This window comes from Mirounga leonina, unplaced genomic scaffold (genome assembly GCF_011800145.1).
Source record: "Mirounga leonina isolate KUSES-001 unplaced genomic scaffold, KU_Mleo_1.0 Mir_168, whole genome shotgun sequence".
Taxonomy (NCBI): Eukaryota; Metazoa; Chordata; class Mammalia; order Carnivora; family Phocidae; genus Mirounga; species Mirounga leonina.
The window spans coordinates 8,282,893-8,309,374 of NW_023270426.1; the positions used below are offsets into that span (position 1 = coordinate 8,282,893).

At 41.4% G+C, this 26,482-nt stretch overlaps 1 protein-coding gene across 1 annotated transcript in view; it reads left to right on the plus strand.

Moving 5' to 3' along the window:
- LOC118016566 (zinc finger protein 474-like) overlaps positions 1 to 26,482 on the plus strand; it is a 148,264-nt gene that overhangs the window by 102,129 nt on the left and 19,653 nt on the right. The window contains exon 8 of the mRNA XM_035013984.1: positions 16,510 to 17,757. Coding sequence (XP_034869875.1) covers positions 16,723 to 17,757 — 1,035 coding nt within the window. The 5' untranslated portion in view covers positions 16,510 to 16,722. The remainder of the gene's footprint in view (positions 1 to 16,509; positions 17,758 to 26,482) is intronic.

The following is a 26,482-nucleotide window of genomic DNA, read 5'->3' on the forward strand; positions in this document are numbered from 1 at the left end:
CAAGATCTTCACTGAAGCACCGGGATTGTTGAGCCTCTGATGACCTCCAGACTTCTTACTTTGATAGAAAGATATGCCTCTATTTCGTGAAGTGACTGGAGTAGGATTTTCTTTCTGACGCAAAATCTTAACAATACATAATCGAAGTAACCATGTTGTAAAAATGGGCCTGTTAACTCATGATTGGAAGGGTTGGACTCTTTGGAACTATTTCTAGTGAATAATGTGTTGGTGGTGGTGGTGGTGATGGGAACCCGAAAATTATGTCACAAAATATCTGTTCTGAACTCTACTGCCAGAGGGAGCATTCTGGGCTGAATGAATTATTAAATTAATCCAGGGAGGCCTTCTTACCAGATTCAAGTACCTCAGACAGTGGGGCATTTATTAGAAAGATACATGCACATGGAAATACAGGCTTCCGGAAACACAAGACCTACCTGTTCCAGGGGACTTCTGAGCCAGAGGGTTGAGTAGATTCTGTTCTCTTGCCCAGACACCAAAATAATTAGTAGGCAATTTTTCATAAAGTTTCAGAATTCTAGAGGAAAATCAAAGGAACTCCTCAACCAGGCTCTATTTCTGCCAAGTAGAGCATTAATAACTGGATATTACCCCATTGATTTTCAGACCTATGTTCATCTGGTCTCTTTCTTGAATTGTTGAAAAAATCTCAGGAGAACTAGAGACCACAGCCTGCTTCCCTTTTGAAGAGAGGTGGAGAAGGAGGCCTGTCCACAGTCATGTTCCACAAACCCAATGTGGTCACCACTTTTCCATCTGAGGTGACTGCTTCCTCTTTCACACCTGACATGATTGACGGTGATAACATCCAAATCTAGTTTTCATTTGGGACATGGTGACAAAAGCTTCTTCTCATATCTGGTAGCAGTATCATGACGTTCCAGGAGCACAGATATTCTCTACACTCAGAGTAAGATGTAGAGACGGAAGAACATCACGTGTCTTCTGTCCCCAAGTAACAAGGGCAGCTCCAGATGTCCTGTCATCAGCCTGGCCCATCAGCTCTACTCTGTCTCACCCACAGCCACTCCCGTTCCCTCTGTTCACTCCAGCGCTTCACTTATTTGCTGGGATGTGGCAGCTCTCTCTGTCTTCTCGGCTTGAGCGACCATTACTATTCTTTTCCCCAAGACAGGAACATGATTGGACCAGTTCTTTTCATGTCAGGCCACAGATTGACAGCATTTTGTCTAGCACCCAGTTCTGTTCCAATCTGCCCAGACTGGGAAGGGGGAGTTGAGTGACACACTTCAAACTGATTAGATTTGATAACGTTAAAAAACGTACTTCTTTATCTCCTAACTTTTCAGTATTTCTTTCCTTTTTGGGACTACAGGTTGGAATGTCTTTTTTTGAAGATTTTATTTATTCATTTATTTGAGAGAGAGAGAGAGCATGAGCAAGGGGGAAGGGCAGGCAGACAAGCAGACTCCCTGCTGAGCATGGAGCCTGAGTGGGACTCAATCTGAGAACCCTGAGATCATGACCCGAGCCGAAGGCAGATGCCTAATGGACTGAACCACCCAGGCACCCTGGAATGTCTTTTCATAAAATATGATTTGGGACACCTGGGTGGCTCAGTAAGTTAAGTGTCTGACTCTGAATTTTGGCTCAGGTCATGATCTCAGGGTCGTGAGATTGAGCCCCACATCAGGCTCTCCCAATCTCTCTCTCTCTCAAATAAATAAATAAATAAATAAATAAATAAATAAATAAATAAATAAAATCTTTAAAGTATGGGTATTAAGGAGGGCACATACTGCATGGAGCACTGGGTGTTCTACGAAAACAATGAATCATGGATCACTACATCAAGAACTAATGATGTACTGTATGGTGACTAACATAACATGATAAAATTAAATTAAATTTAAAAAAATAATAATAAAATAAAATATGATTTGAATTAGCTAACTCAACTTTGGAATTCCTCATAATATTTTAGGAAAAGGAGAATAATTTCATAAATCTATAGCTAGTCTCCTAATTACATTTTCCCACCTGCTGGGTTTATGAAAATATGGAGAAGACAGACATTAAAGCCATATAGTGACAATGCTGATAACATACTTACCACCTACCACACAGCATGCTAAGCATTTGGTCTTACTTTTAAGCCTCACAATAACTATGTAAGCTATTATTATCCCACTAAACCTAAGATGAAACTGAGACACCCAGAAGTTACATATCCCAAGATTCCACAATTGAGAAGTATTTTGGAGCTAGCATTTCAGGTAGGTCTGAATTTATAGAAGGCGTATGCAAAAAGTACTTTGGAGTGGAGACTAACAAGAGTATTACTTGAGTCTTTGCTATAAGCTACTTTCTCTGCTTTTACTTAGCAAATTAAACCTTACTAGGGGATTTTACAGTTGGCTTGAACTTGGGGACTTTTTTCCGAGATGTGATAGTATCATACTTAAGATCTGAGTGACCTGATCCCAGGCCACACAGAAAGGGGAACGGGAATTGGTTTAGCATCCAAAGGGAAGATGCTTTTTAAAATAAATTCTTTCATTTTTTAAAGTTCTGTCTAAATGCAGCAAAATTCTACAGCAGAAGTTTGCTTTCTGGTCCAGAAGTATTTGTCAGGATTTTTAACAAAAATATTTAGACATGTGTCAGCTACTAGGAACTTAAGATGGGACATGAAGGCAACTGTTTGAAACAACATTAAACAGAGTTTGAGAACTGGAAGAAACATATACATCTGGCTTTGTGTAGTACACATAGGCTCAAGAAGTTAGGTACAAATTACATTTTGTAGTTCAGGGTAATCTATTTTCCTACTAAATGTTTGTTTTTTGAGAAAATTCTGCAGTGGATCCTTTTAGGAAACTAAAGAGCTTCCTTTGTGTAGTCCTTAGATGTGAAATGTTGATATTCTCCAGATTTTATTACTCAAGACCTTTTTTCAATCATATGTTGCATGTGTTATAAGAAAATTTATAAAGGGTCCTCATTTCCTGTAAGGCAATCAGATTTTTGGAGATAGCTATAGTGCTTTTCATAATTTGTTTTCAAATTACCTTCTTTATTACTTATATCTGTTATTCTTCATTCTTTTCCCTCTGCCATTTCACCCACATCTTACTACCCAACCACACACACACACACACACACAACCACTTACATCCATTTACCAACTCATATATACACAGCCATTTACACACCCACGACCATCCACACACATCCCAATCACTCACATCCACACACACATCCCAATTACTCTCAACACACATTTACTCATATCCATACATATACCACACTTAATAATTCATATCCAATCACACACTCACATCCATCTCTCCACTTGCATCACCCTTATCCATTCCTTTATCCATACACACACATCCATTCACTTATACTCATGTACAACCCATATTCATTCCCTCATACCCATCTACACACTCATATACATACACTCACTCTCAATTATACTCATAGACTCATACACATTTCCACCCATCATATAGGCCCACCCATCAACTCACACCTATCCTCACACACCCACCAACTACTCTCCATCTACACACTTACACTCATGTACACACTCACCCATACACACACTCATCCACTTACATCCATCTACTCACATCTAATTACATACCCATCTGCTTATAGACATACTCATACTCAGACCTCTCCTCCACAAATTTTCACATACACCATACACCTGTTCTTCCTGCCACAAACCAGAGCCCCACAATTTTTCAAGCGCACTTTTGCATATGGTGCTGTCTGTGTCAGCTGGAAATGTCTTTCTCCCTATGTAACTCCTATTCTTGTTTCACAACCCCCCCCCCAATGACATTGTTATTTTACACACAACTGTTCATAGTAACTTTATGTATAATAGCCAGACTGTAATCAGCCTGAATGTTCTTGAACAGGTAAAACAAATTATGGCACATGCCTACCATAGAATAGTACTCAACCATTAAAAGCAGCTAATTATTGAAACATACAACAACTTAGATATATCAGCAGGGAATTATGCTGAGAAAAAAAGCCAATCCCAAAAGGTTGCATACTGCATGGTCCCATTTATAGAACATTTTATAAATGAAAAAAATTATAGCAATGGAGGACAGATTAATGACGTCTAGGAGTAAGAGATGGGGACTTGAAGAGGGCAGTGGGAAGGAGAGAAGTAGGTATAAATTGGTAACATGAGACATCATATGGTGTTGGAACTGTTCAGTATCTTGACTATAGTGGTGCTTATGTTTTTAGGTGGTAAAATTGTATAGAGCTTAATACACACACACATGAATATAGATAAAAGTGGATTGTGTCGGGGTGCCTGGGTGGCTCAGTTGGTTAAGCGACTGCCTTCGGCTCAGGTCATGAACCTGGAGTCCCGGGATCGAGTCCCACATCGGGCTCCCTGCTCAGCAAGGAGTCTGCTTCTCCCTCTGACCCTCCTTTCTCTCATGCTCTCTCTCATTCTCTCTCTCAAATAAATAAAATCTTAAAAAAAAAAGTGGATTGTATCAATATCAATATTCTGGTTGAAATATCATGCTATAATTTTACACATTGTTACCATTGGAAGAAATCAGACAAGGGCATAAGGGATCTCTATATTTTTTCTTAGAAATGCATGTGAATCTACCATTATCTTAATAAAAATTGCAATTAAGAATATAATCATCACGTCATCTTCAGACCTAAGACATTAACATTAATTCTTAATATTTAGATAACAAGATACTTTTTTTTTAAAGATTTTATTTTTATTTATTTGAGAGAGAGAATGAGATAGAGAGAGAGAGCATGAGAGGGGGGAGGGTCAGAGGGAGAAGCAGGCTCCCCGCTGAGCAGGGAGCCCGATGTAGGACTTGATCCTGGGACTCCAGGATCATGACCTGAGCCGAAGGCAGTCGCTTAACCAACTGAGCCACCCAGGCGCCCCAACAAGATACATTTTAAAGGATCACGATGTGATAAAACTAAATGGGATGAAATGCACCTAGGAAAATGTAAACTTCTATAATTAGATCCGAATGGTCAATCACATCAGTGCAGACCGAGGAAGACCTAGCTCAGCAGCAGATCACATGGCCGCAACTAGGGCTGGGGACACAATGATAAAGCAGACCAACCATTCGCCACAGCTTTAAGCAACATACTCTGAAGTTGAATTACCAAGTAGGTCTTCTTTGTGAGGAGCACACAGATGGCAAGCATGCCATATTTTGGGTAGCTACATCATGTTAATGCAGTGACTTATCTGTTGCAACCCTCTTCTACCAATGGAGAAGCTCCAAATATGACTCAGTTATTGACCAAATAGTCTCACCTCTGTATTAAAATCAAACCTACCACTTTTTTCTGAGCACTACAGGCAATATCTCCAATGTTGCTGTGCTGTTTGTACAGTATATTCCAAATTTCGTTTTTGCTTTTATCATGTTTATATGCATATACATGGGTATGAAATGGCTGAACTGTAATGACCATGAACTATTGATGCCATCTAATGGGGTTACACAGAAAGTGTCATTGGTGCAGCATGTTGGGGGATCCTTTTCATACTACAGTTCTGCAGGGAAGGAAAAAGTTTCTATACCTTTTTTGGTTCAGTGGCTGGGCCTGCAGAATATGCTAACAAAAGACAGATTAACAAGAGAAAAATGGAGTCTGTCAACGTGTGCCTCACACATACACACAGGAGGACTCAGTGATGAGAAACTCTTGGGGTGCTCAGAATTTGAGGTTTATATCACATCTTAACAAAGAACAATAAATTTGTGGAGAAGTGACAAAGCAAAGGGATTTAGGCTTTTAGGGGTGGCAAAGTATAGGAAGTAAATATATGGGGGAAACTAATAGAAGATATGGGCTATTTAGTGGTGTTGTTTTTAGCTTCCTCTTGGTGTGCTTGGCTCTGACCTGACAAGAGTCTAGAGTTGTCTTTGAGTTTCCCTTCCTAATTTGGGAGAGACATCTTTACAAATTTATGTCTTGCTTTTAGGCAAATAGAGTGAGAGCAGAGAGCTTTCCTGGTATCTTCTTCCCAGTTGCCTTCAGCTCGAAATAATCCTTATGCCAAAGTGGCATAATCTGATACCCTACAATTCCAAATAGGAAATCACTCTACAAAACAGAAATGGCTTTTCAGCTCAAAATCCAAACTGATAATGACCTTTCCACCTAAGAAGGGTTTAAACATCCATCTCCATCATTTGAGAAGGCTGTTTGTGGTCCTCACAACACAGTTGAAAAGAGAGAAGGGGACCCTTGTCATGCACACAGCACAACCCTTAACAAGAAGTGGAGTCAGTTAGCCATGAGCATTTTCTAAAGAAAACAGTCAATAAAGACTTGATCTTATGTAAACATGTAGATGCCAAGACAGAGAATACAGTCAAAGAGGAAAGGGGAATACAAGCTTGACATGTAGACAAGAAAGCTGTATAGACCACACTGAGGAGGATGCCAAATCTTAAAGAATTTATTTCCTGAGTCACACTGGTTGAGGGTCCTCACTAGAGCTAGAAAGAGATAATGGACTCTGCTGTATAATATTATGTGAATATTTATGCCTTTGTTACTATAGGGTGAATTGTATTATAATTCTTATTCTAGAGGACCACCCGGGGCATCTTATCATGGCCCTGGGATGGAGTCCCACCCCCCCGTGGTGTTTCCAGTGGAGACTAGAGCTGGGTGACTGTGAACTATTAAAATTCCAGGGTATAGTGTGGCCAAAACTAGCTGAGTAATATTTTTGCAGAAGTCTGCATTCACAGTGTTGGTCTCTTTCTTTTGGGGTGTTTTAGTTTGTTATTACTGCTATAGCAAAATATAGTAACATTATCAGTTTAAAACAACCCAAATTCATTATCTCGTAGTTCTTGGTGTCATAAGTCCAACATGGGTCTCTTGAGGCTAAAATCAGTGTCAGCCAATCTGTGTTCATTTTTAGGAGCCCTGGGAGTGTATGTAGGCCCCATGTCTCCTTGGTCTTCCCAGCTTCTAGACGCCCATACATATTCCTTAGCACATAGCTCCTTTTCTCCATCTTCAAGTCAGCCATGGGTAGTTGGATCTCTTTCTTCTTCGGTTTTCCCACCTCTTTCAGGGAAAGGCTGTCCACTTTTGAGGACTTGTATGATTATATTGGGCTTATCATTTCTAATCCTTCTTCCTCCAGAAAATTATAATAGAGTTAAAATATAAACCACACTTTTCTAGTGTGAGCTGGTCAGCATTGCCTTGTGGCCCCAGAACAAACTAGCAGTGGAGTCAACCATAGGGTGCCCTTCCTAATGGCACCTTCTCTGTATTGTGTTGGGTTGTCCTTCCAGACCTAAAGTGGAGACAGACAGACAAGTGGAAACAATGAAAGAAAATGCAAGAGAGAGCACAAAAGGTGGGAAAAGAGCCTGTTGAAACCACAAGAAAGTGGAAAAATCAACATCCACACAGTTCATTTTAAATTGTATTCTTCTAATCAAATATCCTGATCTTTCTGATCCAAGGTATGACTTAAAATACACACAGATCTTCTTTGTGTTTACCAAAGGAAAACAGAACAAAGCAATTTGACACTCTGACTTCCTTGCTATCTGATAGTTACCAGGCGTGGGGTGGAAGGAAACGTTCAGTAAATTTTAAACTACCAAAAAAATTAAACTACAAGCTAAGAAGGTTTGCAAATAAAGAGCTGTCACAACGTTTCATGTTTGGCTTGGGCTCTGGGACAGAGAGGATGGACAAGTTCCTCCTAGATACTAGAAGACACCTTCTAGTGGTTTTCTTCAGCAGGGGATAGCCCATGTAAGATTCCTGAGCAAGGAAAGGATGTACGGAGGATTCTGAACCATCAGGGATCTCAGACCATCTGGTCTGTGAAAGAGTGCCTTGTTCATGAGAGTCAGAGATGTCAAATGGAATGATAATAGTTTTTTGATGACTTATTTACATAGGAAGACCAGAGATGTGGGGAGAAGAGCAACAAAGAGCCCATGTTCAGAAACAGCCTTCAGCCTGGGGTCGTACATACACTCCCAGGTCTCCAGAGCCACCACCAGGGAAGTAATGCTGAGCAGACCAGAAAATAGAGGCGCATTCATTACACATACAGCAGAAGCCCAGCCTCACGGGCTCGGCCCTATTTTTGACATTCTTCCCATGGACTTTCCTGAGAAACAGCTTTGGGTGGAGAGAGCATTAACAAAGGGTGTTGATGTCTGCAATGAATGGTAATGACGATCAATTTAAGTGTCAGCCAGGCTCTGGGAGACACCGACCTCCTGGAGGTGGGTAGGGCTAAAGGCACGATTTTGAGGCTGTTGTCTGGTAAGTGGGTGATGTAGTTAAGAAAAGTTTCCTCCAGGATACAGAGAGGCCCATCTCTCATTGGCCAATCTCTCCTGGCCAGGCAGCTCCCTCCAAAGGCAGCTTTTTCTTCTTTGTGCTTGTTTCCACCTGGACACACGAATCTAGTGACTATCCTTCTGATACTACCACCCTGTGGTTTGCAAGTCTGTGCCAAAGATATCCCACTGAGGTAGGGCACTGAGACAATAAATCAGGAGCACGAAGACAGTGGGAACTCTGTGCAGACATATCACGTGATGGGGGCTAGGAAACGCACGCATCTATTTACAGTTTTTAAATTCTAAAATGGTATCTATCCTTTCCCCCACTATGTTTTATCATAATACATCAACTTTAGACACTTGATGGATATCTGATACCTCATTCTAGGTTGAGAAGGAATTACTATGCTGTTCTTATACATTTTCAATTCAAACTAATTTATAGGTGGTACTTGACAAAATGGCCAGTTTGTCAGAAAGAAAAAGTGCATCAGATTCTGTAATCCATACAAGGAAGTGTAACTCTCTTAGGAAGTATTTCCAGCCCAAATCTTGGAAATCTAGCCATATATTGTTAATGGTTTGTTGATGTTCTTTTGACTGACTGATTCTTTCTTTAGATTAATAACTTAAGTGATCCAACGTTCTTCATGTGAGGGATCATTTAATGGTAAATCAAGAACTGTTGGCTTAAGCAGAAGAGTAGCTCTCGTTATATCAGTAGTAACTCAATAATTATGGGAATGCCTCCAAAAAGTTCAGATGGTCTCCAAACACATTTCTTTTTGTGTTTTTCTTTTTTTCTTTTTTCTTTTTTCGGTTCTATCATCTCTCCTGTGGCTGATCTAAACACTGGCTGCTTGAATTTTTTCTCTCTGAAATTAGATGCATCATTTCCTGTGACCTTCCATTAATGTAGGAAAATTCCTCCTCAGGTCACTGGTTCTTTCTTTTCCCTTTGGATATTTCCTTCCCTCCTAGAAATAAGTCTTTCAGCCTCACTCTGCTGTCATTACGAAACTTTGTTTCCGAATTTTTAGCAATAAATCTGTCATGCTTTTAGTAAATATTTCCCATAGAAAATCCTTCAACTGGGTTCCCAGTTGACTGAGGGTGAGTGCTCCTTGAAGTGATATTCAAATATTTAATTGAAGAGAAAAATGGGGGAAAGAGATACTTTAAAGTGAGGATCACATATCGTCAGGAACTCAAATGCCTTTGAGAATCAAGAATGAATTACAAGTAAATAAAGCAAAGGACTGATGAGAAACTTTGGAAGAGTGAAGACTGGCAGTCTGACCCACAGTTAAGCCTTCATTCAGTACCAGTTTATAGGGGTTGTTGCCACATTGGAATGTGGGCTCTATATGGCCTGCTCTCCCACCTTCTCAAAAGAAACCAAAATCCTGATTTTGTGTGACATCTCCCAACTTTAAAATAATGGCACCTAATTCAGGCTTTTTTTTAAAAAAAGGTATATTTGTTTATTTTAGAGAGACAGAGAGAGTGAGTATGGGGAGGGGCAGAGGGGGAGAATCTTTAAGCAGACTCCCCACTGAGCACAGAGCCCGATGCAGGGCTTGATCCCACAACCCATGAGATCATGACCTGAGCTGAAACCAAGAGTTGGATGTTTAATGGATTGAGCCACCCAGGCGCCCCTAAACTTTTTTTTAAATAGGTCCCATGTCCAGCGTGGAGCACAACGGGAAGCCCAACGTGGGGCCTGAAGTCACGACTCTGAGATCAAGATCAGAGCTGAGATCAAGGGTCAGATGCCCGACCAACTGAGACATCCAGGCGCCCCAAAACATTTTTAACTCTAGGGAGGTCAAAAAGAACTTATTGATGGGCCAGATTTGATGTATCAACCACTGCTTTAAAGTCTTGAGAAAGAGCTATTTGGAATAGAGCTATTTTATTGGAATAGTAGTATGCCAAATGTCAGAAAAGATGGTTTGTAAGCTTGTTTATGATTCAACAGCCTGACTCCCCACTTTTTTTGTCTATCCTTTGGATTTCTATACATGATAGGATTCTAATGGGATTATACTGATGGTTTCCATAACCAGTTCTCCACCACTCCAAATGTCAATGTTACAATTACATGGTCATACCTGTGTGGCATTCGTGACTCGCGAGTACTCTGTGATTTGGAAGCTCAATATAGAGTGAAAATTACAGACTCAATCTAACAATAGCCTTTATAGGGTGATATTATGAGCTTTAGCAACATAAAATGTCCTTGCCGAAAGCTCTACTTAGAAGTGTAAAGAGTACATTTCTCCCATTTTCTGTTTGCATGGCTCTCCCAACACCATAGACTATTATGTCTACACCTGACAATTAGATTGAATGAAGGTGAAGACGCTGACTTCTGGTTTAAAATTCTTCACAGTGAAGGGAAGACAAGGAAGGGTAAATTTTCATTAGCTATTCAAAAATCAGCCTGGAAATGCCAACAGGGACAGCCAGATTCCCTGGAAGCCGTGTGTCTCAGGCTCAGTGGCTTTTCTGAATATACATTTTTATTTGTTTACCTTTCAGATGCTGCTCCTGTCCTTCCCAAACCAAACCATCTCCGGTTCCTAGTTGCTCTCACCTGGCCTTTTGTCACTCCCCTTAGAATTGTTGAGGACCACAAGTACTACTGGCCGAGGGGCTACGCCCAGGCAAGTGCAGAGAATCAGCCAGAGTGCGATGGACCATTCGCCCCGACCCTACCTGGTCATCCTTGATCTGGGAATGGGATCACTTTAATTTGACTCCCTATGTGATGGTGGTGGCCTTATGGCTGGGCAGTCAGCTGCAGAAGAGAATCGTATAAAATGATGGAAAATATGAATATGCCTAAAACAGCAGATTTCTTCTTTTGGTTTAATTCAGTTGGTCACAAAAGGAAAAGCAACATTTTCTAGTTCTGGAAGCATGATGATGGTGTAAAATTTAAAAATACGTTTTCGGTGGTCTGAATGAGTTGAGGATTGAATGTTAATATAAGCACCATATTATTTTCTAAGATGCTATGGAAGAATTCATTTGAGTTTATATTTATTGCAATACTGGGGTAATGTGCAGCTTGAATATCACAGATTTTTATTACTTATTTTCTGAGGGTGGTTGTATTAGTCAGGAGACAGAAACTATACCAATTATTTAATTACAGTTTCATATAAAGAGCTGTTAACCAGGAAGGAAGTTGTTAGTAACTAGGAGGATAAAAAGAGAACACAACTCTATGAAGGAGGCAGCAGATACCACTCCTAGGGCTGAAGTATCAAAGGGAAGAGGTTAAGATTAATCCTATCTATTATGGAGCATGTGGAGTCCCAGAGCGAGCATAGTGAAGCTGAATACAGAAAAGAGCGTTTGGAATACACAATGTTAATAATTGTCACAGCAGATGACTTCTAGCTCCTTCCAAAGCTTATGGAAAAAATAAATTTTTATTTTCCTGAAGCAAAATATGTCATTCAAATTTGTTCCCCCCCAAAAATAATTCTAGGACAGGAAGATCATGAATGAATTTCTTAAGGACCATTGGTTCATATTTATAGTTTCAATTTTTCTATTTCGGATTTTCAGGAAAAAGTAGATGTTTAGTAAGTCAGTTTTGCCCCCAAAGTGTACTCTCTCTCTCTCTCTCAAAAAAAAAAAAAATTCACTTATTAAAAACAAGACCCTGCAGTTTGAAATATTGCTGTTAGAATTCATTTTGTGCTAAGCCAAAGACAGCTATTAAAATACAACTGTATCTCCTTAGAATTAGGTTCTAGTTATAGGTTTTATGCTAGGAAAAGACTCTTTAAAAGTGGCTAAAATACAATTAGATATTTATTTCTCTTATGTAAATTAAGGCTAAGGGTGACACCTGAGAGCTTGTATGGTGACTCCACCATTATTAGGGACTCAAGTCCATCCAAGTGTCTGCTCTGTCATGTCAGGGGTCACATAAATATAGTCTGGTCCATGATGGCTGCTGGAGCTCCAGCCATCACATCCATGGTTTAAGCATCAAAATGAAGGAAGGAAAGAGGAGCAGGTTGTGGACATGTCTTACACAATTCTGCAAAGGAGCCTGAAGACTTGTAGCTGAGAAATCATGTGCCCAGCTAAAAATTGGGGCTCTCTTAATTTGAGGAAGTTGGGCAAAATAATGACTGGTGGGAAACCAGTTGTCTCTGCCAGACTGTGGGAGGGATATTACCTCATCAATCATAAGGCTTGGTGTGAATAAATCTATCAGCTCCTTTTTGAAAGTGGGGTTTCAAAAGTAAGGAAGACTGGTGAGCATATGAGGACACCAGGCAGGGGAGAATGGAGCCTGCTGAATGGGGTGGTTGGAGGATATTAAAGGCAAACCTCCTCTATTTTATAATTTTGCTCAGAGCCAGGACCAGCTCAACTCCATCTTTCTTATTTATTCATTTGTCCATTTAAAGAATTTGGATTCTATACTAACAGGGAAGGGGTCATGCATCACTTACACTTACTTTGTTTCAAAAGACTAAATTTACTTTTAAAAGATTTAATCCTTTGGTTGTGCTCTTCCCCACCCCCCTCTTCTTTGATAGGGAAACACCTCCTAATGCCAAGATGGGTTTGGATTTCTATGGTTATTATATTCATCTTTGTGAGTGTCTCTCCCTTCTTGTGAACCCCAAAGGGCTTGGAAAAATGGCATCATCTTGATAAAGTATGATGCCTTCCAGGACATTCTTTAAATATCCTGTGTGCAAATATGGTCAAAATGAATAATTCAGACCAACTGGGGTGAACGTTTCTCCACGGTTGCTTGGGGTAGAGCTGGCTGGCTTTGCAAAGTAGTTCTCTTTATGAACTCGCAACATTGCTTTATGATGTGTCTGCGTGGCAAGCCAATTTCTTAAGTGATTTAACTACACGTATTTAGTATTTTCCAGTACTTGTGCTTTTAGAACTAACATATAGGGGAGAGCCTCTGGCTGGACTAGGCCTTGCCAGAATCACTGGTGGAAAGAAGCATCGCAGGGTTCTCCATTCAACACAGTGGTTCCCCAAAATTTCACTTCTTCCGGCTACCTCATCTTTCATATTTTGATAACTTTAAGCACAGTAAGACAGAGATTTCAGGAGGACATTGGAGGAGGAAAGAGATGGTGGGAAAAATGATGAAGATACAGTTAGGAATCTGATGATGCTCTCATGTTTGCTGCAGAGAAAATATCAATAGCAGAAAAATGCTTATGTGCATGAAGATCTATCCCTAATCAAACTGGGGAAGGGGCTGCAAAGGGAGCAACCATCTGGCCTCTTGGGGTGGCCTTCGCTTTCACCCTGCGCTCATTATACCACCCCAGGTCCCCCTGGCCCGTCCCCATGCCTGGGGATGTTGGTGCAATCAGGAAAAGAATCCGTGTTGTACGTGCTGCAGAGGGACAACGTCGTCGAGAAAACCACTTCCAGCAAAATAAAAAATGAGCCCTGGTGCTTCAGGAAAAAATGCTGCCTCCAGTATTCCCAGTCTCTCTCTCTCCTGCTTTTTCTATCTCAGAGGATTTTCTCCACCTGCACCCTGTTCTCCTCCTCCCTTCCACCTCTTCCTCCTCCTCAAGGGCCACACAAAGGCCAGTGGGGCCTTGGTTACCTTCCCGTGAGATATATGAATCGTACATTAAAACCGGGATAAAAAACTAAAGAGAAGAAGCTCTGTTGGTGGAATTTGTGGCAGAATGAATCATGGAAAGAGCTGACTACTGGAGCCAAAGAGAGCTGGAATTGGTTCCCAGTTCTGTCATTTAAAAACGGACTGTCTTCTGACTCATAGTGTCTTCACTTATAAAACTGAAACAATCATACCTGCCTTCATCTGAGAATTAATTGAAACTGTGTATATAACAAATCAGTACAATATCTGATGCATAGTTGGTGTTCAGTAACTATTAGTCTTCTTACCTGATCCTAAGGGAGATAGGAGTTGCTGGGGCAAGTTATGGGGCCTCCCCAGTACTCTGATCAGCTGGGAGCAGTGTGTGTGTGTGTGTGTGTTTGTGTGTGTGTGTGTATGAGAGAGAGAGAGAGAGAAACTGTGAGCAAGTTTAGGGGAAGTAAGGTTATTTAATTGCATTGATTTTTCATGTCTTCTTAAGTCCTTTTGTTATCTGCAGCTTCCTGGTATGAAGGAAAATGGGAAAGGAAAATAAGGATCCTTGGTAAACAAGATGCCAGAACCAAAGAAGCAGAGTGGTTTGGGGGTTATTTCCCCCATGTGCTGATAAAAACCTAATGAAATCATTTTCCTAGATTCCTTGTGTTTTTGAGATCCACTTTCTTTCAGCTGGTGCCAGTCAGGTGACACATTTGGTTTCTGTGAGCTTCATTTTCTGTGCTGGCTACCCTGGGGCCAATGCATTCTTTTGTCACATGTGTTAATATCACTGTCTTAGGACCTGTCAAAATGAAGAATCGCTTGCTTTTCTGTGCCAGAGCTGATCCCATAGTCTTATTTGCAAAGACTCCGACCTTCCTTTGCACCAAAATACAGGAACGAGGCATAAGTCTTACAGCTCTTTTGGTCTTTGTGATATTACCAGCAGGCAGTCCCTGTGCCACCTGAACTCAGGGGTCTGCTCTGGTCCACAGGGTCCAGCCTCAGGTCAGGCGCTTCTCCCTTTGTGATGAGGGGCCGGTGATACGGAGCCTCTCATCCAGACGGAATCCCCCTTCAGGAAATGAAGGAGGCCCTAAGACGTCTGACAGTAATCTCTCTTGGGGCTTAGACAATAATCTTTACCCTGGGTGAAACTGATTCATGCCTCTCCCCACGGTAAAAACTCCTTAGCCTCCTGCCCATTATGAGATTTTACCAACCAGCCCTTCTGTCTTGTCTGAGAAAATCATGAGCCATGTTTTTACAAAAATTATTTTGAAGATAGATAATATCTATCATAATATCTAGTATAGAATATAATTATATATGATTAAATGTAATAATGTATTAATAACTTATTATTGATAATTAAAATAATTTAAATTTAAAATAATAGATTATAAATATATAATATATAATATAATAATATATAATATACAAATATAAAGTATATTTATAGATAACAGATTATATTATCTATCTTCCATATTATAGTTATTATATATTATATATAATAATATGTAATATATAACTATAATATATAAATAGATAATATTTATCTAATTGTATATTATCTGTCTTATCTAATATTTAACTAGTATCTATACTATCTGTATAGATACAGATACAGATAAGAGAGATAATACAAGGAATTAAGCACAATAGCTATATAAAGAATATAAAGAACATCAAGCAAAATCTGAGCATCTTCATCCCTGGGAAGATCTACAGATAATTTACCAGGAAGGGTATAGGCCAGGGTTGCATTCTTGGCTTGACATCTATGGCCCCAATTTATTCACACTCCATTCCCATAATAAAGAAAAGTGGATACATGGTAGGTTATAAGAAGTTTACCCCCTCTGTGGGTTTTCCTGATAATACTCATAATATTCACTACTGAATTCCTTCTGCAGGGGTTCTTAACCTTAGGCTAATGGGCATTCATTAAGTGTGGCCTATTACTATATCTCAAATAAAATATATATTATGACCAAAGATATTTGATCAATTATTTCAATAAAATTAGTTTCACTTGTGATAGTAAGATTTTTGTTTTTTGCCTTTAAAACCATAGGCTTCAGAGAAACTGCTGAAAGGATCCATGGCACTAAAAAGCTAAGAATCCCTAAGGGAGTGGAAAAGATTTTTCTCTATTATCTGCAGTTTCATTAATTTAATTGTCGCAGGTCTTAGTTCTGTCTTCCGGGGTCTCACCACCATGCCTCTGTTGGTTTGTGCCGTGTGTGTCTCTGACATACTGTAATTGTTGATCTTCCTTTGCTCAGAACAGTACTTTCAATACAGTAATAGTGCAATTCATAGTGGAAATTTTCTTCAAATTTATTTCAACATTTACTGAACAAATCTTATGTGCTAGTTACTATCTAGCCAAAGAGGATACTAGGTTAAAAAAAAAAATTACTGCTGTTTATCAACTTACAATCTAAGAGGGGTGTGGATGTGTATGTGTGTGTGTGTGTGTGTGTAATGAGTTCTTGATTTATGTTTCCCCCACAGATCTTGGAGGCATCTGAGGTTTAATGAGGACTTTCCAGCATTCCAGACCACTGCCCTGCAATGAAGCTCTGAGTCATGGTCCTTGAGTCTAAGGAGTTGGCAACAATGTGGAACCCCAGGACAAGCCAACCTGACTAACCTTCACTCTGAGCAGAATCCCAAAATGAGTCTGGCCTGAAATCAGAGCAAGCCTACAGAAAGACTTGCTCCTTAATGGAAACAGGAAAGGAGAGAAGGGTTTGCAACAAATTGCAGCAGAGTTTCCACCATTCTAAAGAGCCCACCTTCCTTATCAACCAGGCCATTCTATGTGGTGACTCCCATTCTAGGCTTTTGCCAGACACAGAGCATGTCAGTTGTGTTGGAAAAATAAGGACAGGACCTCAGAAAACGAGACCTGGAACGGTGATACTCTCAAAACAGTCCAGTAGGAGAATTATGTCGGGAAGTCAGCCCAGCCCCCCCGTGATCCCCTCCCGCAGGCCTGGATTCCGGGTGTGCTATATCTGTGGCCGAGAATTTGGGTCCCAGTCAATTGCCATTCATGAACCCCAGTGCTTGGAGAAGTGGCGGGTTGAAAACAGCAAGTTGCCCAAGCACCTGAGGAGGCCAGAACCCTCCAAGCCACAGCCTCTCGGGGGCAGTGGGTCCTACAATCTGCAGGCAGTGAATGAAGCAGCGCTCCAGAGTTCCCGGTCTCAGCTGCTGCCCTGCGAATCCTGTGGCCGCACGTTCTTACCAGATCGGCTTCCGGTGCACCAGAGAAGCTGCAAGCCCAAGGGTGACGGGCCTGGAGCACCAACCCCCAGCAGTTCTGATGATCGTACTGGTCCCAGGAAGGCTGCTGGGGGCATCCCAGCCCGACCAAAGACTCTCATCTGCTACATTTGTGGTAGGGAGTTTGGCACTCTGTCCCTTCCCATTCATGAGCCCAAATGCCTGGAAAAGTGGAAAATAGAAAATGACCGGCTCCCCAGGGAGCTCCGCCGACCACTCCCACAGAAACCTCAGCCACTTCCCACTGGACGGTCCAACCAAGAGGGGCCAAGTCAAGCTCAGCTGGAGCCCTGTCCAAACTGCGGCCGGACCTTTGCCCCAGAAAGCCTTCTGGTACACCAGAGAAGCTGTAAAGCTCAACCTCGTGGGCCAAAAATTCAGAATTTGACCTTAGGAAGTAAAGGTGACCTCAAAGAGTCCACTAATTCCAAGCAGCAAAGGAACATGGCAGCACCCATGGTGACTGATAAGGTAATTCATGGCACATGAGATGCATTGGGTAGACCCATGGGTACATTCCACCCCCCAGGGGAATGAGAGAAAACTATCCCCAGAATCAGCTGCCTCAACCCCTAGGTTGGTTTCTTTCAGTGCCTTATGTCTGCCTCAGTGCATCCTGTCCAAGTTGACCCCTGTCGGACCCTGTATCTCGGTTGGCCAAGTCGATATAAGAACATCCCTGCCTGGTGGGTTTAGAGTCCTCTTACACTCTGCCGCCTAAAAGAAAGAGAGATGGACGTCCTTCTTCCCGGATTCCTCATCCCAGTAATCCTTGGGAGAGACTGTTCTTTGGAAAAATGAGTCATTAATGCTGTGTCTACATTGCAGAGATATAATTCCCATTCCAACAGCCAATATTTATTACCGGTTTATTTTAGTCATCTACCTTAGGAATTCATTTTTGGCAACACCGGGTTATGCTGAGTTTATCTTACTAAAATAGAATCTGTGTCAAAAACCCCAAATGACTTCAGCAACAATTAGGCACTGAAGCATTCGCAGAAATAGACGCACTCCTCAAAGACAGCATGTTTTCTTTTAACACTTCTGTGATTCTGATACGTGGGCGATTAACCCCAGGGTGCACTCCAAAGCGACGAGGTGTGGGTTCGTGGTTCCGGAAAGTGCTCAGTTCCCACTTGCTCAGTGGCCTGTGTTTGGGCTGGACAGCAGGCTTTGCTCCCCACTTGGGCACTTGGGAATAAGCATTATGCCGTGGCTCCCCAACCTGTATGCTGAAGTATTGTTTACCTGAAGGTTCACCATCAACCACAACTGGGGAAGAACGCTTATTGAGGGTGGTTCCCCACAAGACGTGGTCCGTGTGCTTTGTCCTGCCATTAAGCCCGGGTTAATCTTTTCTCTACAGTTTGCTACCCAAAGCCCCCCACCTGTAGAGAATAGTTCTTTTTTTTTTTAAGTAGGCTCCACACCCAATGTGGGGCTCCAACTCATGAGCCCAAGATCAAGAGTCACATTCTTTACTGACTGAGCCAGCCAGGCACCCCTGTCTTTTAATGGACTGCTTGGAGGAAACTGAGGTTATCCAAGCTATTCTAAAAGATTAAACCAGAAGGACTGGGGATTGTGGGGGCGGGAAGCAGCCTTTATTTTTACTGCAACTTTTCTTCCTTACTTTTTTATTGCATATGTTGGCAACCTTCTAGTTAAACACTTTCATGTTTAAAATGAAATGATTAGAAACTTACTGGTTAAGTAGATTCCAAGTAGATTCCAAGACAATGACCATAAAGCCCAAGAGTCAGACTAAGAGAGGCTGGGCAAGTTTTCCGATGAACATTGAAGAAAGAATGGCTAGTTTCTGTGCCGAAATCAAAACCCACACTCTTACGTGTGGCATGAACGGCAGGCTGGTCTCATACACATGATCTGTTTTTCCCATCTCCTGCCTGTTGCTTTTCTTCCAAAATGTGTGGGGTCTGGATTCAGAGATCACAAGAATCCGTGTCTCAGGGCCACAAATCAGCGAGTCCATTAGCTCTCTGACTCGCAGCCCTGTTTTCCTGAGTGTATGCATTTGCTTCACATGTTCTCAGCACAGATCTCGAGATAGGGAAGAGTGTGGTCAGGATTCCTGTGCTTGTTGTTGTAACACATACTTTGTGCCAACAGGCTGAGCACAGCGTGTTCTCACTCAGTCACGACTGCTCAGAGGTTGGCCTGGGCCCACGGCTTCACAGGAAGACACCTCCTGACTCAGCCAGTGGTCTGGAGGGGAGATGTCAGAAGGAGAGGTCACAGCGATGGCCCTCAGTAACTGGGGAGTTTAGATCAAAGTGGGGGCTGTCCGTCAGAATAAGGGCATCTAGAGGACGTGGCTCTGTCACAACACCACCAATCCTGCTCCCGGACCCGAGGAGGCACGTGTCGGCAGGAAGTTGGCGCTCACGGCTGTTAGATGTGTGCTGGCCCGTTTGGGGACCACACAGGCTTTCGTGAAGGGCATAGGAAGGTCATCCAACATAGGGTCCCTTTTGCTGCCAGACTTAAAGCAAGCTTGCATGACTTAAAATGGAGAAAGCTGGTAGGCTCCAGAGAGAAAGAGGTTCTCTTGAAGCAATGGACTTGACTTCCCTAGAAGTCCGCCTTTCAGCCGGAAATGTCTCCCGGGAGGTGTGGTTTTCTCTTTCAGTTACAATTTGATCCATTGCTGTTTTTCTTTCTTCGTGTCAATTGAAATTTAGATAGTACAATTTCTTTGTATCATTCAAAATTGAGATATTATGGGAAACCATCCATTTCCCATGAAGATCACTGCCTTGTGCACGATTAGACTTCAATATTTCATCTGCCGGTGACAGCCGCCTTTTGGTTATGACACACACGCCTTCTTGTCACACTTCAGATGTGCGCTGCTTCTCTTGTCAGTCAGAATCTAGAATCCTGGGTCTGACTTCAGATCGGCATCAGAGCTTGCCTGATGCTCTCGGAGGGCTCAATCTCGTAGCGAATTCAGGTGAGGAAGAATATTTTCAGCACCGTGATCATGGTGCTTGGAAAACAATTCGCTCCAGTTGGGCAACAATGACTGTTTCGCTGGCAGAGGGAAATTCGCCTCCGCTCAGAATGTTCCTCCAACATAGACTGGCTCAGTTCTCTTATGACACGGCGGGTGCTGTTACACTTCAATCAAAGCTAAATACAAATAAATACCGCCTGAGACGAGTTCTTCTCCAAGACTTCAGCAGGCATTTTGCTTTAGCTCTGCTTGGCCCACTAACCACCGTATGCGCTTGAATTGTCCCGTTGCTTCTCTTCCAGAATACAGGGATGAATTTACCCTTTCTGATCTCACAGACAAGCTCTGAAGGACGCTAAGCAGTATGGAGCAGAGGAATAAAACCCTGAGTGAGGATCCTTATTTCAAAGGTGTTACGGCCCTGGGGTCGCTGCATCTGCATTATATGGTTTCTTGAGCTGAATCACACTTTGTCTCTTTCCTCCAAAAAAAAATGGAAAGCCTGCATAAGCAATCTCCACCGTAGCAAGATTTTAAAAGTGGTGATAAGCCCAGATGAAATGTTGATGCATAATATGGAAACCCATAGATTATCCTTTTAAATGTTAATATTGCATTTATTTAATGTATTACATTTTAGTCTATTTAGTAAGCCTACTGTCTATTTTAGTAAGCAATTCCCTAAGTGATGCTGAGGGGTACAGTAATAGAGGTCATTATTGCTCCTTATTTTAATATGAGTGGATAAATTTTAGTGCTTGCATTTTAATTTGGGAAAAAAAGTTGCCCTTTTCTAGAACCCGATCATCTTTCATTCTTTGATTTCAGGCCCTTTCTGGCTAATTGGAACACAGATCAGCAGTTAATTAAATGTAACTACAAACCAAATGAAGCCTTGGTCTCATTATCTTTTATTGGTTAGATAATGCTTGGGGTTATTTCCTTTGAATTTTGCTTGTAACATGTGAAACATTGTTTCTAAAAATCCCCTACTATATTACAAAATAGGTGTTCTTTAGGGAAATCATCTTTTTCTGTAAATGATTCTCTCTGAATCTAGTTTTAAGCTACCTTTGGCATCCTAGATGTTTAGGTTTGAACTAAAATCCCATCAGACACATCTCTAGCATCTGGTGCTGCCATCTGGCGTTTTCTTTTAAAGTCAGGTCTCTATGCTGTCAAAAGTACTGTTCTTCTTGTGTTACCTCCAGATATATTTGAGAAGGTGCCCTTATAATACAGACTGCAGTTATTTAGAGATACAGTTATATATTTGGTTTAACATTATGAATGCTGTTCCATGGCTAAGTATTCTCATTCTCTAAAGGCAAAACTCTCAGTGGGCATGTCACAATCAGAAAGACTGAGAAGGGGCAGGATGCATGTTGTCACCTTGTCAAATGTGTGTGCATGTTTGCATCTACTGGGTTAGAAGCATTTGGAATTTTTTTTTTTTTTAAGATTTTATTTATTTGTGAGAGAGAGAATGAGAGACAGAGAGCATGAGAGGGGGGAGGGTCAGAGGGAGAAGCAGACCCCCTGCTGAGCAGGGAGCCCGATGTGGGACTCGATCCTGGGACTCCAGGATCATGACCTGAGCCGAAGGCAGTCGCTTAACCAACTGAGCCACCCAGGCGCCCGAAGCATTTGGAATTTATATGAAAGCATGGAAGAAAGAAAACTGACTTTTTACTGAGTACCTTTATGATCAGCACTATATATGGATGGTCTCCTTTGAATATTACCATAACACAGATATGATTTTCCCATTTTCTATTTGGGGAGACTGAGGTGAAGCAACCTGCCCAAAGTCACACAGTGGGTTTGGTAGTGGGTGTCAGAGCCAGATCTAATTCCAAAGACCTTATCTTTTCAAATCTAAGAGACATGGCATGTGTGTGATACAAAAAAGGTGTAAGTGTTAAGTACGACAGAGGACAGAAGTGTGTTTATTCAGCAAATATTTATTGTTAGGCAGTGGACTGAGTCCTAAATATAGAGTCATAAAAAAGACACAGTTCTTGATCTCATGGAGTTTTTATTCTTATGGAAGAAATACAGAATTCCAAATTGTGGCCTGCCAGATTTGAATACTACTGCTTTAGATGTCAATTATTTAAATGCTGTGAACAAAATCTATTGATCTTTTTTACAATTTCCTAATAAATGCAGGACTAAATGAAAAAAAAAAAAAGAATTCCAAACTGTGATATGACAGTGTCTAATGATGGGAGGTTGACATTCGAATCTTGGTTAGAGAAAATCCTCTGGGAGGAAGTGATATTTCAGCTGCTACATGACAGGTAAGAAAGAATTAGCCAAGAGTAAAGATGTGGGAGGGAAGGGAATAGTAAGAGGAAGAGACATTCTGGCCAAAGGTCAAGAGGCCAGAGCTTGATGAAGGAGGTGACAGGCATACAAGATGAGGCTGTAGAAATAGTATAATCCCTGAAGCTTTCCAGTGAACATAGGTCATCAGCTGTGTGGCTCTTGCAGGGATCCAGCTGAGAGCAGATGAAAGCTTGGCCAAGGTCGTTGATAGCAAAGATGGAGATAAGGTATAATAGAATTTGGTGGTAGTTGGGATGTTGGAGGTGTTGAGGAGGGGTCGAGCATGGCTCCCAGACTTCTGGCTTGAGTGAGTTCTCTGGTGCCATTTTCTAAGATGAGAAGACTGGAGCCCCGGGGAGGATTTTGGAGGTTAAGACCAATAGTTCCTTTCTGGACACAGCAAATTCAAAGTGCTTGTGAGAAATCTAAGTGGGTAAGTCAGGCTGAATATAGAAGTCTGGATCTCAAAAGAGATGACTGGACTGGGATATATATTTGTGCATTATTAATATATATTTAAAGTCATCGGAATGAGTAGTGGGTTGGAAAAGGAGATGGCAGGCTGAGCCCTGAGGTATTAAGTGATTTAGTGGTTAGAGGAGAAGGAGCTAGAGAATGACAGCCTGGGGACACTGCAGAAAATGTCACAAACAAGGGTGTGGAAAGCAGTGTGGGATGCCGAGAGGTGGAGTAGGATGAGGGCCAAAAGAACACCTATTCGATTTGGCAATGTGGATTGAGTCTCATAACCTTGGAAAGGACACATTCCATGTAGGGATGGGGGTTCCAGAGTGTGTGGATGATGACGATTGTGTCCTTGGGTATTTTTGCTGTGAGCATCTTTGCCACAGACATCTTTGCCCCAAGCATTTTGCTGCAAACATTTTCACCATGTAACTAATTGGCTGTAGGGCAATTTGGCTGTAAAAGACAAAATAACTGGCCGACAGTTTTGTTTTATTTCTTCATTGACAAATTCCAATTTTTACATTATATAAATCTTACCTAGCCCTCATAAAGCTCTGTGCAGTGATGAACAGACATGGTGATCTTAAAATAGTGAATAACACCACCATATGTAGACTGGATAGAAAATAGAGTGATAAAACTTACTTGAAGTGTGAAAAAAGAGAGTGTGAAGCCAGATTGTATACTATACTCTACCATACTAGAAAATGATAATGCATCAGTGATGATGATAACAAAGCCCAGCAACAAATGCATTACAGCATTAGCATTTCTTCCACATTTCCCATAGAACTTTGGAACGCCTATCGACAGACATGTGACAATATGCCAAGAACAAACAGTGTAGAAGGCTTTCACAATGCAATGCAAAGCTCAGTTTCAAATATGCACCCTCGGATTTGGAAAACTGATACCTCTCTTAATGAAGAAAGAAATTATTAATTTTATTACTTTTTTATGTTTCATTATGTCGTTTTTACTGTCCCTTTTTTTTCATTATTTTACCCTTTACGGCAAAATTGCCCTACCGCCCATTAGGTATGCAGCAAAAATGCTTGCAGAAGATGCTTATGGTGAAACTGCCTAGAACCAATAACAGTAGGATGTGTTTTGAAATGTTTGGCTTTGAAGACCAGGACAGAAATAATGGTGGGCTAGAAATAGAGATGGCAGGGTAAGAGAGGTTTCTATAGAAGATGGGAACCTCTAGACCATATGAGAATGTTTAGGATCATGATTCAGTGGAGAGAGGGGGTTGAAGATGCAGGGGAGGCCATAGGGACAAGTGTGAAACCTGGGGGAGAAACACACAGCAGCGGGTGGGATCCTAGCACACCGGGAGGGTGGGGTTTGACAGGAGGTGGTACTTGCTCATGTCCAGAGGAGGTTGAATGCAGATAAGGCAAGTTTGTAGGCTGCTGGAGGGAAGATGAGGTAACTTGGATCTGTTCACCTATATCTCATGTTTTCTCAGTGAAATACCAGTCAAGCTTATTAAGCCTATCAGATGAGAAAGAAAGGCGGAGGGAGAAAAAGGTTAATTTTAAGAGTCTACTTAGTCATTTGTCTCTTCCTGCCTTCGGTTAGACTGAGTTCCTGAAATCAAGAGTAAGGCTAGGTTCCTGGAACCATTTGCCTCTACGATTCCCAAACACAAGAATGGCTTAGAAGTCTTTGGAGATGGTAGATGAAACATTCAGTGGGATCTTTCTGGGGGTTCTTACCCTTATAGTGGCCCTAACTCACCTCCTCAGCTGTGTTGATGTCATGAAAACCAGCACTGACCTCACAAACTGCCCCCTGATGATGCTGACAGCTGGACCACTAATGTCCAACTCCATGTGCCATTTCTTCATCTTTCCTTGGTGCCAACCATGCCTGCATATCAGGGAAGCATTCTTGGATCCCATGACTCTCAGGTGTACCAAGAGCAACTGTAAGGTAACCAGACCAGTTCTTTTTCGAACTCTTGATTCTAGAAGCCAGCCCAAAAGGAATCTGTGCATGTATATCGTGTGTGAGCTCTGTGTGCAGTGAGGGTGGGGGGAGTTACAAATTTTAGAACAACAGCATCATCAGTGAAATTGATGTATCATTTCCTAATATGAAAATGTGAAGAGTAATGCTCATCTGTACAAATGACAGTCTAACATAATTATTTTTTTAAAAAATCAGTATCAAATTACAATTGTATATATGGTAGGAGAGACCATAACAGAGTTACCTCTTTCAGAGCCCAAAGACCAAAGCCATATTAGGTATTTGTTGCATTGATGTGCCAATATGTACAAATATACTGTCACCTCTGTGAGAGGAGAGTATCATATATAATAAATTCTAATATTATTCAGGCCTAAAATAAACAAACTACAACATGCCACAGTCTCAAACAATCAATCCAGCTTAAGTAATTTCAGACATCTTTATGTGCTTGCTTCTCCCTGTCACTCCCTTCTCCCTGCTTCCAGCCCCAAGCAGACGTCCATATTTTCTGGTTGTAAATCCTCAGTAAATCATTGCATAATGACTGAATGGATAAACATAGTTCTTAGAAATCCAAATTCCAGGGTCAACAACTAAGATCTCTCCCAAGATTCTTAGAACTTCACCAAAGGCAATGCAACCTTGAAGAAGTTCTTACTGAAACAGAGGTGATTCTCCTGTGAACAGAATCTCACTGCTAAATGTCAGACAAAAGTTCAGCCTCTGAATAGGTGGAGCTTCGAGAGGGTCTGACTTAGGACTCTGCCTCTCGCTTTCCCTTTATATTATATAATTCACCTCCTTCTTACATCTACTTCCCTTTCAAATTTTTACCTCTGTGAGGTTGTCTTACATATGAAGAAATGTCCTAGAGATTAAAGGAGGGCCTAATATGCCCAGGAACTGAAGAAGTTTCCAATATTTCAATATATAAATATTCTAATATTCTTCTTTGGCCTTCCCTCTGAGCTGGGGGTCCCATCAGCATATAAGTTGGAGACAAATCAAGCACTGGAAATACCCCAACTTCCAAGTTCCAGGTTGGATAGTATCTACGCTTTGCTTTTTTTCTCTCTAACTATAAAAGCTGGAAAAACTGGGTGGTTTTCTCAGTTTGTGAGTTTTTCCTCTCTTACTCACATTGCTCCCTTGATTGTTCATTTTACCTGTGACCTGAAAGTCATTTCAGGGCCACAAGGTCAGGCCTTATGCCAAACAGAGGAGCGCCAGAACCAAACACCAGGGACATCCTCCAGCCATTTTCTTCAAGAAAAGTCAGTCTTGATAATAATTTGGCAAGAGACTTACTGGATCATACATCTCACCTTCCAACCAATATCAGGGACAAAAGCAGTTGTATCTCAAATGTGAGAGAAGAAGAAGAAGGAGAAGAAGAAGAAGAAGAAGAAGAAGAAGAAGAAGAAGAAGAAGAAG